Genomic DNA, 14457 nt, shown 5'->3' on the forward strand with positions numbered 1-14457 from the left:
TCTTGAACCAGCTCTTGAAAGGGGCCTTCCCCTGCGTCGCCTCTCGCCTAGCCTCAGTGGATTGCGATAGTGACAATTAAAGCGTTTCTTGGTTTGAAGGGAAAGTGCACTCCGTAGTGTTTCGTGCATGCGAACGACCAAAGCAAGGGTTCTCTGGGATCAGGATATGGTCGGCTAGCTTTTGCGTGCATTTGCACCGCGTAAAGCGTCTCGAGTCCGTGTACATCCATCCAGTTCGTGCACCAAGATCCTCTTCGCTTCGACGAAGCTCAACAAGGTCAAGATATACCCCCGTGGAAGCCACATGGCAGATACTTGTCGCCTTCTCCCATTCTGATCCTTTCATCTTCTGCATTCAAGACAGTGCAGATCGACCTCACTTCGTAGACAGTCAGCAACTTCAACGTGCTTCACTGTGGTAGTTCTGTCGTTCCCTTCGACCGCCCAGCCAGCTTCTAGGTTCGCCCTCAACACGCACTCTGCATCTCCGAAATGTCGCAGGCAAAGGAAAATGGCGTCCTCACATCTCAGGTCGACCTGGAGATTTCCAACCAAAACCTGCCTGCAGAGAAGAAGGGCACACACGATGATCAAAGGGATATGCTTCGTATGGGGAAGGTCCAGGAATTGAGGGTGAGCAAACACATATCCCTGTTGAAGCAAGCATGTAGTTGCTGATTCCCTAAGCGAAACTTTCGGTTTCTCTCGATTTTTGGCTTTTCCATGATTCTTATGGCGAGCTGGGAAACCATGCTAGGGTCTGTACCTCTCTTATACCTCTCCGAGTGACATATTTTGACACTGGAACAGAACATCTATCATTGGTCTGATCAATGGCGGAACGGCTGGACTTATATGGATGTACCTTGTTGCCTGGATAGGATTTCTGGCCGTGAACACTTCAATGGCGGAAATGGCGTCGATGTGAATTTTCCCAGATATCCAGGTTACCTGGTACCTTCTGACAAGTGCCAGGGCTCCGACCTCAGGTGGCCAGTATCATTGGGTGTCTGAATTCGCACCTAGAAAGTATCAAAGGTTTTTGAGCTTCATCGTCGGTCAGTGTGATTGGTATGAATTGCCTCTGCAGCTCTAATAGACTCTTAGGTTGGCTTTGTGTGCTGGGTTGGCAGACTGGTGCTGCCAATACAGGTGAGAACAAGCCTCTTCCCCGAACAGAAGAACTCCACTGATACTTCCTAAGCGTTTCTGGCCGGTACCCAGATCCAAGGATTGGCGATTCTGAATTATCCTGGATATGTGCCCGAGCGATGGCACGGAACCCTTCTAACATTCGCTGTCGCCTCTTTCTCGGTGATCTTCAATACCTTCCTCGTCAAGAAACTACCCTTGGTGGAAGGCATTGTTTTGATTGTCCATATTTTCGGCTTCTTCGCAGTTCTCATCACACTCTGGGTGCTTGGGCCACGAGGCAGTGCTCACGACGTATTCACCCAATTCAACAACTTTGGGGGCTGGAGCAGCGATGGTCTTTCCGCCCTTGTGGGTATACTCGCGGTCATGATCCCATTGCTCGGTGCAGATGGTGCTGTCCACATGTCCGAGGAGCTCCGTGACGCATCAAGAGTTTTGCCCCAAAGCATGATTGCTACTACTGTGTTCAATGGCTTGATGGGATGGGTCATCTTGATTACCTTCTGCTTCGTGCTGGGTAACCTCGACGATGTCATCGATTCTCCCACCGGGCAGCCGTATATCGCCGTGTTCTTCAGCGCAACCGAGTCATATGCAGGCGCTTCCGTACTTTCCGCGTTTGTAATTTTCATGGCGATATTCTGCAACTTATCGATCACAGCCACAGCATCTCGTCAGCTGTGGTCTTTTGCTCGCGATCAGGGCGTACCAGTCTCTTGGTGGTTTGCATATGTAGGTCTGCCCATTTGGCTCGGTTATCCCACTGGAATGAAGCTGACATCTACTTCTGCAGGTTCGACCGGGTTGGGATGTCCCAATGAACTCCATTGTAGTATCTTGGGTTGTGTCGTGTTTGTTGTCGCTGATCAATATTGGGTCGACAATCGCGCTTAACAATATCACGTCGCTTTCACTTGTGGCGATCCTGTCCTCGTACATTGTCTCAACTGCGCTGGTGTTTTGGCGACGACTTTACAGACTACCACTCCTCCCCGCCAAATTCACCTTCTCTCGATCCATTGGACTCTTTTTGAACGGGTTCAGCATCTCGTTCTTGGTATTCGCATTTGTTTTCGCCTTCTTTCCTGGAAACCCGGCTCCCACGGTGCAGCAAATGAATTGGGCATCCCTCATATATGGTGCTGTGGTCATATTTGCCATTGCCGATTACTACCTGCGAGCTCGACATGTATATGATGGCCCTGTGGAATATGTGCGAAGATTGGATTGATTGGAACAACGAGTCTGTCTCTGCCTAGGTGGACTAGCATTGCGATTTTGTTGGCCTTGGTCCAGATATCCGTGTTGGAGCAATTCCACGGGAAGGAGTAGACAAGGGCGCGATGATGTTCTCACCTACATGTGACATTGAGCGGGACAACCAAGCAAAGGCCAATTTTTTATATCTTGTAACGGGATAGTCGTATGCGTTCGATGAGGGTGAAGCTGATCAAAAGGGGAGCAGACTGGACCTGAAATGATTGATTATTTGGAGAACCGATTAAGCTTGACACGGCAATATCGAGAAGTACATGAGAGTCCTTATGAGTCCCTTTTATAGGATACACACAACATACAACATACAACATACTCGTACTGTTTGTATCTGGTGCAGAAGATGCACTCCGTATTTCACCTCCAAGATTTTCTTCGGACAAAAGATACTCCAAGTGCCGATGATGCGGGGAAACCGGATTTTTAGTTAAACCGAAAAGGGCCGGCAGCATCGTTTCTCTCTTTGTAGTTCGTAATACGACTTGTCTTTCTCTATGAAAATCACCTCTGAGATAGTTCATGGGAATGACCCATAGAAGACTCTTGGCTCATTATGCTTAGAATGAGATACCTCCTCCAATAGTCTCATAATTTAGCAGGAAATCTTCCCCGCCGGTCACAGCGCATACCCAAATCCGTCGACATTCATAGCCAGGCGGCTGAACCATGCTCTCGACTTCTCAACCTCACTAGTATCGACATGTCAGAGCCCAAGCGCCCACGTCTTGATTCATCGCTCAGTGCGCTCTACACTGGCACCTTGGCTTCCGAGGAAAACCCTTGGCCATTTCCAGAAGAACGATCTCAGCAACGACGCCGAAGTCGAGCAGAATCTGGACGCCGCTTCGAATGCACTCACCCAGGTTGCGGACGAGACTATTCGCGTGCAGAACATCTTTACCGCCACCAATTGAATCGTAATGTCCTTCCATGCTTGCGTCAATGAGTTTGATGTGCTGATTTTCGCCCAGACAACCCTAAGGAGATTTATCATTGCGACTATCCGGGCTGTACTCGCTCTTTTGTACGTCAGGACCTCTGTACTCGCCACAGAGACCGACATGACCACAGAGATAAGGCGCTCTCTCAACAGCGAAACGTAGATAGGCGGTCTCAGTCTCCTGTGTCTTCCTTGAGCGACGAAGGGGCATCTCCCACCTCGCGCGTCCCTGCAACTACCCACGCATCTAGTCTCTCACCTGCTCTTGCTCGAACATCTTTTTCTGGCGACAGTCCACAGAAAGCGATTAACACCCAAGCAGTCAGAACTCAGCCTCTTTCCAACAAGACTGACGAAAACACGTTTGCAGGACCTCAAAGTCACGCACTGCTACCTCCAGTAGCGAATCCAGGCAATACCAGGGAAAACACCGCTTCGACCCATATGGCCGATCCTGCTTGTCAAAATGCATCAATAAACTCCTCCTTTTCAATCCCCAGGTCTTACAGCTTTGGCGATCATGCTTTCGACAACGTTGACCCTGCAATTCTACGGGAAGGGGAGTCCAGACCTAACCGACTAGCCTCAGACACAAGCATTCCAGATGTTCAAGGTGACACGACCGGGACATACGCGATGCCAACTCTGGGAGAGCAACAATTCAATGACTCTCCAGTATCTATCAGGGATGAATTCACAGCATGGCTGTTCGAGGATGGTCTTGGGCTTCCTTCGGCCCCTTTCTCTATGGCAGGTCAGGTTGGAATGGGTTTTGCTAATACGTCTGATATTTTTGCCGCGACGAACTACTCGAACTATTTCGCCGAGAGTCCATTCGACACAGCGTTTCCTCCCATGGTTCAGCAAGGCACAAGTGGATCACCATCGAGTGTATCGGATATACCACTGAACAATAAGTTGCTATCACCTTCAAAACGCCAATTGCTCATGGCGCTGATTCAGACACGCTTCAACGAGGGGGACAATGCTTCACTGGGACAATTGCGAGAAGAAATCTTCCGCGGAAATATGGAGTCCGAGGACCACGTACTGAGCTTGCGATCCATGCAACAATACATTGGCTCTTACTGGTACCATTTTAATGCTCAAATGCCAATAATGCACCAGCCAACTTTTTCAGCTGACGAAAGCAACGAATATTTACTGCTGGCAATGATGGTCGTTGGAGCCGCTTACCTTACCAAGGCCCATGGGAGAGCAATGACTGACAGCGCCGCAAGGTTTGCTACGTTCATTGCCTGGCATCTTCGTTGGCACGTCTTCATGCATAACGATTTTCAACCACCGACGAAGTTGTGGGTCTTACAAACTCTCCTTCTTTTAGAGGTGTACGAAAAGATGAACTCGACGAGACTATTACATGAACGAGCGCACATCCATCATGCCACTACGATCAACTTGATGCGACGTGGGACTGCATTGATCGAGACACAAAAGGACTCCAGGCGTGAGCCGCTGACGCGAGAGGAATGGTGGAATTGCTGGATTACAGCTGAAGCTACTCGACGAGCGGTATTCGCGGCATTCTACCTCGATGCCGTCAACGCCGTCATGTTTGGCCATGCAGCCATGATGGTGGTTCATGAGATTCGTTTGCCACTGCCGTGTGACGATGCATTATGGTCAGCCACGTCTGCAGCTGAAGTTGGCCGGGTGGAAGCTAGCTTACATGCCAATGCGATCAAGCCGATATCGTTCTTGGATGGCCTCAAGAAAACCCTGACCGGTCGCAAAGTCCGCACTAATACCTTTGGACGGATGATTTTGATGGCGGGACTTCTTTCTGTGTCCTGGCACATGCATCAACGAGACCTCCAAGTGTCCAGCCTAGGGGTATCATCGACTCTAGGTGTCCCGGACGGCTGGCGCAACCCTTTATCAAAAGCGTTTGATTTTTGGAAAAAGGACTTTGACGAGAACATGGACCACATGCGCCGAGCAGCTCTACCATGGCAAAAAAACGATTCCGGATCGACTGACGAAGTCATGGCAAACACGGCGACAGTCATGTATCATCTGAGCCATATGGCAACGCATATTGACCCCTGGGACTGTCAGATATTCGCCGGCATCAAACGATTATTTGGGAGAAAGATCACCAAACCCGATTACGAGCGTGTCAAAGCGAAGGTCTTTGACTGGTCCAAAAGTTCAGGTGCTACGACTGCTGTCTATCATGCGTTACAGCTACTCAAATCGGTCTTGTTGCCACGTCAAGGCCAAAGTCGGCTTTACCAGGCTCGAGACGACTATTTGCTGGTGAGACCTTGGGCCATATACTATGCCGCACTCGTGGTTTGGGCTTATGGATTCGCGCTGGACGGCGTTCTTCGCCCGTTTCCAGACAACCTTCAGCCAATATCATCTCCAGGGCCATTCTCAATACGAAGTCACGGCTCTAGTCAGTCCATTGTCCACCAGCCACACGACGGCACCGAGTCGTACCTTGACGCGGCAACCAGAGACGCACAGAGCTTTCTCCAGAGCATTGGTGCTGTCAAGTCTCCGCAACAACTGGAAACGATTCGGGATGGTAGGAACAATGTTGTTGGTCTGCTGGGTGTCCTTGAGATTTCATTTCGAGATTGCAGGTGGGAACTTTTGCACGAGGCGGCAGAACTCCTACGGAATGCCATCATGCTCCTGAGGGGAGCCAATCGTGGTTGAGCGATTCTATACGGCGCTTATGCGTAGAAGGATCTTGTTGTTGTTCACTGACCTGGGCATAAGGCTACGTAATTTTTCAGGCAATGGTGAATACAGTGTTGTTGATATTCTACAAAGTGCCCTGGGAGAGAAGTTCCGGAGTGTTTGGGCGGCAGTTCGCAACAGCAAGCTCAGACGAAGCCGGGGGATCTGCTTGCTGGTTAGGCCTGTGGACTCCAGCTAACGAGGGCCCATGGTGGGCTCGGCGTGCTGCTCTGACACCCCCACGCCCCAAGCAATTATGGAGTATCATCTCTGGGATTTTTTTCGACTTGTGGGGGGGAATTTAGGCTAGGAACCCCCTAAATACTGGACACTTTGACGGACGCCCGGGAGAATGGCCGACGACAATGAGCTCTTACATATAATTGTTTATATCCTACTACGTAGTAAAATTGTACATAACGATTATTGTTGCTCATTTCCCTAACTTGGTCGACATATTCTGTACAGTGTGAGTTAACAAAACAATCATGGCGACGGATCAACTCAAGACCCTCGCTGGCAAGACGAATGGCGCCGCTCAGCCTTCATTCCCCGGAGCACCATCGGCCAAGATCAAGAGCATCGAATACTTTCGAGTCAAGCCTCGATGGCTGTTTGTCAAGATTTGCGACGACCAAGGGAACTACGGATGGGGTGAAGCCACTCTGGAAGGTCACACAAAGTCCACCGAGGGAGCACTCGATGAGATCATTGATCGTATCATCGGATATGAAGCAGAGTAGGTCTTTGACGACTTGTTCGTCGTATTTCAAGAAAGGGGAGTGCTAACGTGAATGCTTCTCTTTTCAGTGACATTGAACATGTATGGCAAACAATCTGGAGGTTGGGATTCTACCGAGGAGGTCCGGTGTTCATGTCTGCACTATCTGGTATCGACATTGCTCTGTGGGATCTCAAAGGTTTGTTACCAACTTCGCGTTCATCCTTTCAGCCGTCTAGGTTTCTTCAAAAGTTTTCTGACCTTACTTGTGTCTCATAGGTCGTAAACTAAACGTCCCCATCTATCAATTACTCGGAGGCAAGGTGCGCAACAAGGTCCAGGTGTATGCTTGGATCGGTGGAGATCGACCCAGCGACATTGAAGCCGCCGCAAAAGCCCGAATCGCCCAAGGACTCAAGTGTATCAAGATGAACGCCACCGAGGACGTCAACTGGTTGGACTCGCCGTCCGTCCTGGACTCGACCATCGAACGGCTCAAGACCGTCAAGGCTCTCGGTCTCGACGCCGGTCTCGACTTCCACGGCCGTCTTCACAAACCCATGGCGAAGCAACTGGCCAAAGCTCTCGAACCTTACCGTCCCTTGTTCATCGAGGAACCTCTGTTGGTCGAACACCCAGAGGGCTTCAGACAGCTCGCTCAACTCACCACGGTGCCCATCGCCACGGGTGAACGTCTCTACACCCGTTGGGACGCCAAGCGGTTCCTCGAGGACGCGAGCATTGATATTCTTCAACCCGACATTGCCCACTCTGGAGGAATCTCTGAAACAAAACGCATGGCCACTATGGCGGAAGCTTACGACGTGGCTCTCGCTCCTCACTGCCCGCTGGGACCGATCGCCCTCGCGGCTTGCATCCAGGTCGACCTGTGCACGCCCAACTTTGTGATCCAGGAGATGTCACTCGGGATGCACTACAACGTCGAGGCGGGCGAAGAGGACCTCAACACGTACCTGGTCGATCAGTCCGTGTTCAAGATCGAAGATGGTTACATCAAAGCCATGACGGGCGCCGGGTTGGGAATCGAAATTGACGAGGATGTCGTGAGGAAGATTTCCAAAACGACACAACCGTGGCAATGTAAGGAGTTTTATGGTCCCGATGGATCGATCAGGGAGTGGTAGAGATGATGTTTGCGAAGTGTATCTTGACCATCTATCTGAGTATCAATCACATGTGTATGATCATGAGTACGAGTATGAATTTCCTGCGTGTGAATAATTCGATATTGTTTGACATCAAACATTCTCATTCCGCGTATAACACTGTGAGCACAAATGACCTCTGGGGAGCCTCCGAGAGAGCAAGGTTCCCTATCCCTAGTAAGTAATTCTTACCTACATGTCCCCCCGTGTCCTCGGTGTGTCTCACGTCTTCTCGGTGTCGACATAGCCCGAACAATCACAAAGTTGGGGGTATAGCGGAGTACTTTGTACCTGTGCTAGGGCGTGCGGGATGATTTGATCGACGGGATCCTTTAGGTAGGTATTGTAGGCACTACCAAGTAGTAAGTGAGGACATGGTGGAGTGCTCAGCATGGAGTATGGAGTATGTAGTATGTGGAACTGGCAAGCTTCTTTTCCCCCACGACATCTCATGAATAATGAGTAATGTCTTCATCCGACTCGATTGAGCTGGGGATCTATGATTCCGGCATAACAAAAAACCAAACGAATCGAGAAAGAGACAGCAACGTCCGTCGTTCCCGTTGTACGATTTTCCCGTTTCAATCTGCCGAGCTCACGAGTTACAACTTGTCACTGTCAAGACATACACTCGGGATCCTGACCCAGCAACAACCGCAGTCGACTCGTACCGGGGGGGTATATATCGTTCAATCTCAAGCATCCAAAAGTCGGTAACCCTAGGGACGAGAAGAGGAAAATACAAAATTACCCATCTACGACTTTTCGAAACGCCACATCGAGGAAATAACAGATTACAAGATGGCATCGTCTCTTTCTCTTCCCAGCATGTTCTCACTCGAGGGGAGAAAGGCAGTGGTGACAGGTTAGTTTTGACATACCTTCTCTTTCAATTTTGCGGTAGTCTCACACACGGTTACCTTGTCTACCCTTTACTCGTCCCTTCGAAACCCCCCCTCCCTCCCCCCAAAAAGTAAACGTCAATTGACTCGGCTCAGGAGGTACAAGAGGTATCGGCGCCGCGATGGCAATCGCTTTGGCAGAAGCAGGTGCGGACATCATTCTCATCCAGCGAAACTCGACAAGCACGACGACTCGACAAACGATAACGTCACTCGGCCGGACCGCCACCATCTACGAAGCCGACCTTTCGTCCCCGTCGTCCGTGGAAGGTCTCTCGTCCAGGATATTGGGCGACGGTCACGACGTTTCCATCCTCGTGACCTGCGCCGGGATACAACGACGACACCCCGCCCACCAATTCCCCACTTCCGACTGGGACGAAGTGTTGCAGGTCAACCTGACCGCCGTTTTCACCCTCGCCCGCGACTTCGGCGCCTACATGCTCACCCGGCCGGGACCCCACCGAGGGAGCGTCATCAACGTGGCGAGTCTGGCGAGTTTTCAGGGTGCATTCACCGTCCCCGCCTACGCCAGCGCGAAAGGAGGAGTGGCCCAACTCACAAAGGCCCTGAGCAACGAGTGGGCCAGTAAGGGTGTCAATGTCAACGCCATCGCTCCGGGGTACGTCGACACCGACATGAACGAGGCTCTGATGAAGGACGAGACGAGGAAACGTCAAATTCTGGAACGGATCCCGGCAGGGAGGTGGGGCACCCCCGAGGACTTCAAGGGCGTGGTGGTGTTTTTGGCCTCTCGCGCCAGTTCCTACGTGAGTGGCGAGATTGTGGTCGTCGATGGGGGTTGGATGGGGAGGTAAATAGTATTGAGTTGGTGTGTGGGCGAAGACGGACGCTCAGAGACACAGTGTGTAAGTCGGGGGTTAGAATGAACAAATATGGGATGTATTGGCTAGAGTTTTCATTCTTTCTCTTAAAAAACCCCCTCCCACCATCTACAACACCAATGAAAGATATCCAAAAGGGAAAGAGAGTAAAAATGAAAGTGAACGGGATCGATTGCGAGGGAGATAGATGGAGACGAAGATAGTAATTTGGAATGGCCGATTGATCTTGCTATATGTGGGATATAAATACATATGTACATGTGACCATCCAATTGATCAATGTTGGCTGCTGATTCTCTCGATATTTCAATTTCGATTTCGAATTCGATAGACAAAGGCTTCTGGATATGTGAGATGAGATGACGAGACGCGCTCACCACATCTAAAGTAGATGTCTAAATCCAGCAGCCCTTTGTGCTTCGGTCGGTCCACTCTTGCCGATGTCCTCACCACGATCCATCTTGACATTCTCGCGTTTCAAGTAAAACCGGATCCAGGTGGCGAGAAGGATCGACACGATGGCGAACACGAGATTGACAGCAAATGCCTCGACATATCGCGGTGCCGAACGGTAGAGGTAACTGGTCCAGATATTGGGTGTGTTGGAAACGGCATTGATGGCGGCGATCGACGCGGCTCGTTTGACCGAAGGTTGATTAAGACTGCCCGTAATCCAGGAAAGGATAACGATCGAGGCCGAGTAGAACGAGGCCGGCATCAACATCATCGCGACATCTGAACAACCACGTCATCAGTATGAAAAAAACGACAGACTCCAAAAGGATGAGGTCAAAACTTACAACGTGCAGCAATGTTCAAAGTCGAAACTGCAATAACGTTCGCCAGGACCGTAATGGCCAACGGCAACACTATATGGAGGTACCTCTCTTGTTTCCGATCCGAGTGGAAACCATTGATCAGCATGCAAAAGACGCACAAAATAAATGGTGGAGCAGTCAATCCGTAGGTCTTGTTTCGTGAGAAGCCCAATCCCCCAACGACAGAAGGGAAAAAGTTGTTGACGGCGGCGGAAATGTAGACCGATGTCAAGAGGGCCATGAACATCCACATCTTTGGGTCAAGCAAGGCGAGCATCAGACCTTTACGACCGGACACTTCGTGCGAGTTGTCTTGTTGACCAATATCAGATTCAAAGTTCCAAAGAATCCACTGGCGTTCTTGCTCGGTGAAACCTTTGAGCTTGCGGATGGAGTTGGGCAGGATCAGTGCAAAAATGATGGCGACTCCGATGGTGATGACTCCTTCGATAAGGAAGAGCTATAACAGTTGTGAGCATGGTGCTCAGGTGATTGGGGAGAAGGGGGAACAAATACTTACCCATCGCCATCCTTCCAACCCGCTTTTTCCGTCAAGTTTGAGAATTGCAATCGCAAACAGCCCACCAAAGGCATTTCCAAGCTGAGAGCCAGAGTACAATATAGCTGTGCGCATGGCGAACTGTTTTCGCGAGTAGAAGAGACTGAGGTAGTAGAGAGCTCCTGGGAACTGTGGAAGGATGTCAGTACTCGATGTGACTCCTGTGAAGGGTAGGGTATTGGAAACTTACGAATGCCGCTTCAACAAATCCAAGGCAGAATCGACATGCCAGTAAACCACCAAAAGACTGGACCACTGCGGTCAAAGCTGATATAAGACCCCATACTGCCACTGCGACACAGATGTACACGGCTGGATAAGGAATCTTTCCCACGACGATGTTGGAAGGTATCTGCATCAGGATATAGCCGCAGAACAGTATGCTGATACAGGTCTGATAGTCGACGGCCGAAAGGTTCAGGTCTTTGTCAATATCGGCCAATTTGGCACTGGCAATATTCTATCAAGGCGTCAGTTTGCTTATTTGATTCTTGCACAGTTGGTAGACTTTACCTGTCGATCAAGATAATTGAGGATATACAGCAGCGTCATACAGGGCATAATGAAGCAGTCCAACTTCAAGGTAGCCTTTCGGCCGAGGGAAGCAAGCTCGCTGTCAGAGAGGGTCAAGAGAGCTTCTGGTTTCACCAGAAAGGCATGCTCGGCTCGAATCTGGTCGGCTCCGACATCTTCTACTGCGAGAGTAGTGTCTTTCGCCTGCTCGTTATCGTTCTTTGGGTCCATACTTCCTTACACCTTGAAGCCGTAGTAGTGGGACTATGAGAGAGAAGGTATTCAACGTACAGAAGTTGCAATGGTAGAGGAGCTTGTAGTTTCCCGAAACATAGACTGGTTGATTATATAAAGAAGGGTCTTGCACTTCTTGCAGCCCATGGGGTACGTCCTCACCGGTACTTTTGGAACCAACATAGCTGTGGAGAGATGGGGGTATCGCTGGGCATCCCATAAAGACGTACAGTCATTAGCGTGGGACCCCCACGGGACAAGACACTTTGCCCATCGAGAAGTGACTTTGACGCGGTGCTCACATTTGAGGTCCTTATGGTAGGGGTCTGCGGGTCTATGCTTCCGTAGGGGAAAACCGAGCGCTGCCCCCGTTGCCGTGTGGTGTACCGACGACTGCTACAAATGGGACACGTGACCTGAGGATGGCGACGAGTCCCCGGCAGTATCGACTCGTTCTTGGGTTCCATTGTCGTGCTGAAAAGAACCTGTAAGATGAGATTGCATTTGCAATACTCGTCTTGCGGAACGACCTGTTAACTGTGGTAGTGCATATGAAGCCTAAGATAAGGCGCATGTTCGGAGGCGAAGCAAGTAATCACAAAATGCATCAGTAAGCAAGACAATCACAACCACGACGGAGTCTGGCTTTGAAGATTTCGGTGCCGGGCCTCGGAGCCTCTTTTTTAATGCCGTGGTAGACTTTTCCAGGTACCTCTAGAGGTAGTAGCCGTTGTTAACAACTGGAATAATCCTGGCATGGTCAGCGCCGAATTCACTGATGAAACCCTGACAATATTATCTCCCATCATTCCTACTCCTTCTATCGGATTGTCTCTGTTTTCAGTCATAGAAAACGCTCTTGAATTTCGTATCATCTTGCTTTTGTCAGCAGCTGCAGGTCAAGTCGAGATGATTCATCCAGAATGGAAGCAAGTGAATGCCATAGTAAACGTTCGTGGCAAGAAAGCAAACGCATGCTTGAGATGCCTAGGCAATGTGAACCAGGAGAGACCACACTGGCCAAGGGCCTAATGGCAACCCAGGACATATAAAGATGGTGAAGAACCTGCGCTGAAACGGTATCGTAGGAACCAAGATTCTGTGGAAACCATAGAGTATCGAAGGTGATGAAGTCGATTTTTGGCTGGGTGCTCCTGGCATCCACATATGGTGTTGCCTTCTCCGAGTTTGTTACCAAGAAGAATGGTCTTCAAGTCGATGTTTACCACCAACCGCCTGCAGGTGTTGTCTACCAGAACTCAACTGATTCTTCTTTCTCACCGACTGCCTTCACCTTGATCCACGGCGAACACGATGCAATTCTTGTCGATTCTCCAGCAACGATAGCTCAAGGTAAGGCCCTCGCACAGTGGATCAATCAAACGATCCCTGGCAAGCAACTGAAAACGGTGTACATCACACATGGACACGGTGACCACTTCTTCACAGGACACATCATCCAACAGAGCTACCCCGGAGCCCAAGTGGTAGCGAAGAAAGACGTATATGACCATATGTTGCAACAATATGAGCCTGCTGTCTTCAAAAGTGTTTGGGCTTCATTGTTTCCGGGAGGACAAGTTACCGATACTCCATTAGCTGCCAAAGTGTTGTCGCAAAATGGGACATTTCATCTCGAAGGGCATGTACTTCAAGCAGTCGAGGTTGGTCAAAGTGATACTTACAACACTACTGCTTTACATGTTCCGGACCTTGACCTCGTGGTTGGAGGAGATGTGATATATGGCCATTGCCATCAGCTGTTCGCAGAAGACTCAAGTCATGAATTGCGGCAGAAATGGCTGATCAGTCTGGATGAAGCAGCTGCATTGAATCCGAAAGTCGTCGTCCCCTCTCATATGCAAGCTCATGATAGATATCAACCAAGCCACATCAACGAAACGAAGCGGCATATACACTTCTGGGAACAACTCCTCGCCAATTCGAGCAGCTGGCAAGAATTGGAAGCCAAGGTGAAGAAGGCTTTTCCACTCCGCACTGGCAACTTTGTCCCTCGCTGGAGTTCACAGGCACCGTTCAGCGCGGCATTTTAATATATCCACGGAACCGAATCGGACGCAACAGCTCGCATGACGTGGACGATGTGTAAGACTGACAAGAGCATCTGTGTGTTGGTCAAGGAAAGGGTCGAAGTAAGTAGCCGCACAATCGCCCATCAAGGACATGCAAGAATTGAGGATTACCTGGTACTTGGGCAGGCAAAAGACGAGGAAAGTCTGTCCAGTTTCAGGTCACGTGATATCGAGTTGCGTGTCGAAGCCAAAGATCCCTCAATCTGCGTATTTCAGCTTCGAGTTACTCCGTATCTTACATAGGCAATGAGCGGCCTGTTGCAGTCCTCATCCATGCTTGTCAACTGCGAACAAATAACTGCCGGATTATGTGTTGTGTGCTGGAACGATCGTCCACTCAATTTGAACGTATGGCTGCTACGACGCATATCCCCATCCTCGAGTCGCTCTGTCCTCACGCTCGCGCCTCACAGGCGGTCCTAATTGCCATATCTACCGAGGGGAAATACCTCCAATCAGAAGGAGATGGTTCTTGGTCTGGTCCAGAAGTACAAGCCATTGATTGATGCTAGAAAACCTTGGGA

General features: G+C 50.0%; 5 protein-coding genes across 5 annotated transcripts; 4 read left to right on the plus strand and 1 right to left on the minus strand.

The window, feature by feature from the left end:
* Nucleotides 1-492: 492 nt before the first annotated feature.
* On the plus strand, nucleotides 493-2386 carry PV06_04435 (uncharacterized protein; the record flags this gene model as incomplete). Its single annotated transcript, XM_016405333.1, has 7 exons — nucleotides 493-633; nucleotides 688-758; nucleotides 811-924; nucleotides 976-1058; nucleotides 1108-1152; nucleotides 1205-1887; nucleotides 1949-2386. 7 exons carry the CDS (start codon nucleotides 493-495, stop codon nucleotides 2384-2386), a joined length of 1575 nt encoding a protein of 524 aa, XP_016263539.1.
* A 744-nt stretch (nucleotides 2387-3130) lies between these two features.
* On the plus strand, nucleotides 3131-6058 carry PV06_04436 (uncharacterized protein; the record flags this gene model as incomplete). The annotated part of the gene is made up of 3 exons (XM_016405334.1): nucleotides 3131-3347; nucleotides 3402-3454; nucleotides 3509-6058. The coding sequence occupies 3 exons, from the start codon at nucleotides 3131-3133 to the stop codon at nucleotides 6056-6058; spliced, it is 2820 nt and encodes a 939-aa protein (XP_016263540.1).
* Nucleotides 6059-8628: 2570 nt separating this feature from the next.
* Nucleotides 8629-9689, plus strand: PV06_04437 (2-deoxy-D-gluconate 3-dehydrogenase; the record flags this gene model as incomplete). Its single annotated transcript, XM_016405335.1, has 2 exons — nucleotides 8629-8834; nucleotides 8968-9689. Exons 1-2 carry the CDS (start codon nucleotides 8771-8773, stop codon nucleotides 9687-9689), a joined length of 786 nt encoding a protein of 261 aa, XP_016263541.1. The 5' UTR covers nucleotides 8629-8770.
* A 263-nt stretch (nucleotides 9690-9952) lies between these two features.
* Nucleotides 9953-13916, minus strand: PV06_04438 (uncharacterized protein). Its single transcript, XM_016405336.1, has 5 exons — nucleotides 11607-13916; nucleotides 11284-11553; nucleotides 11055-11222; nucleotides 10517-10994; nucleotides 9953-10451 (listed from the first exon to the last, which is right to left on the minus strand). The coding sequence occupies exons 1-5, from the start codon at nucleotides 11835-11837 to the stop codon at nucleotides 10099-10101; spliced, it is 1500 nt and encodes a 499-aa protein (XP_016263542.1). The 5' UTR covers nucleotides 11838-13916; the 3' UTR covers nucleotides 9953-10098.
* PV06_04439 (uncharacterized protein) lies at nucleotides 12968-13894 on the plus strand (the record flags this gene model as incomplete). Its single annotated transcript, XM_016405337.1, has 1 exon — nucleotides 12968-13894. The coding sequence occupies one exon, from the start codon at nucleotides 12968-12970 to the stop codon at nucleotides 13892-13894; it is 927 nt and encodes a 308-aa protein (XP_016263543.1).
* Nucleotides 13917-14457: the final 541 nt, after the last annotated feature.

Source organism: Exophiala oligosperma (genome assembly GCF_000835515.1).
Source record: "Exophiala oligosperma strain CBS 72588 unplaced genomic scaffold supercont1.4, whole genome shotgun sequence".
In the NCBI taxonomy this organism is placed as follows: Eukaryota; Fungi; Ascomycota; class Eurotiomycetes; order Chaetothyriales; family Herpotrichiellaceae; genus Exophiala; species Exophiala oligosperma.

Excerpts from the sequence above, each read along its gene's own strand:
- PV06_04438 (XM_016405336.1), bottom strand. The coding sequence starts at position 11,837 with ATGGACCCAAAGAACGATAACGAGCAGGCGAAAGACACTACTCTCGCA. Across the intron at positions 11,223-11,283 it reads GATTTGTTGAAGCGGCATTC|TTCCCAGGAGCTCTCTACTA; the intron begins GTAAGTTTCCAA and ends ATCCTTCCACAG. Across the intron at positions 10,452-10,516 it reads TTTGAACATTGCTGCACGTT|ATGTCGCGATGATGTTGATG; the intron begins GTAAGTTTTGAC and ends GTGGTTGTTCAG.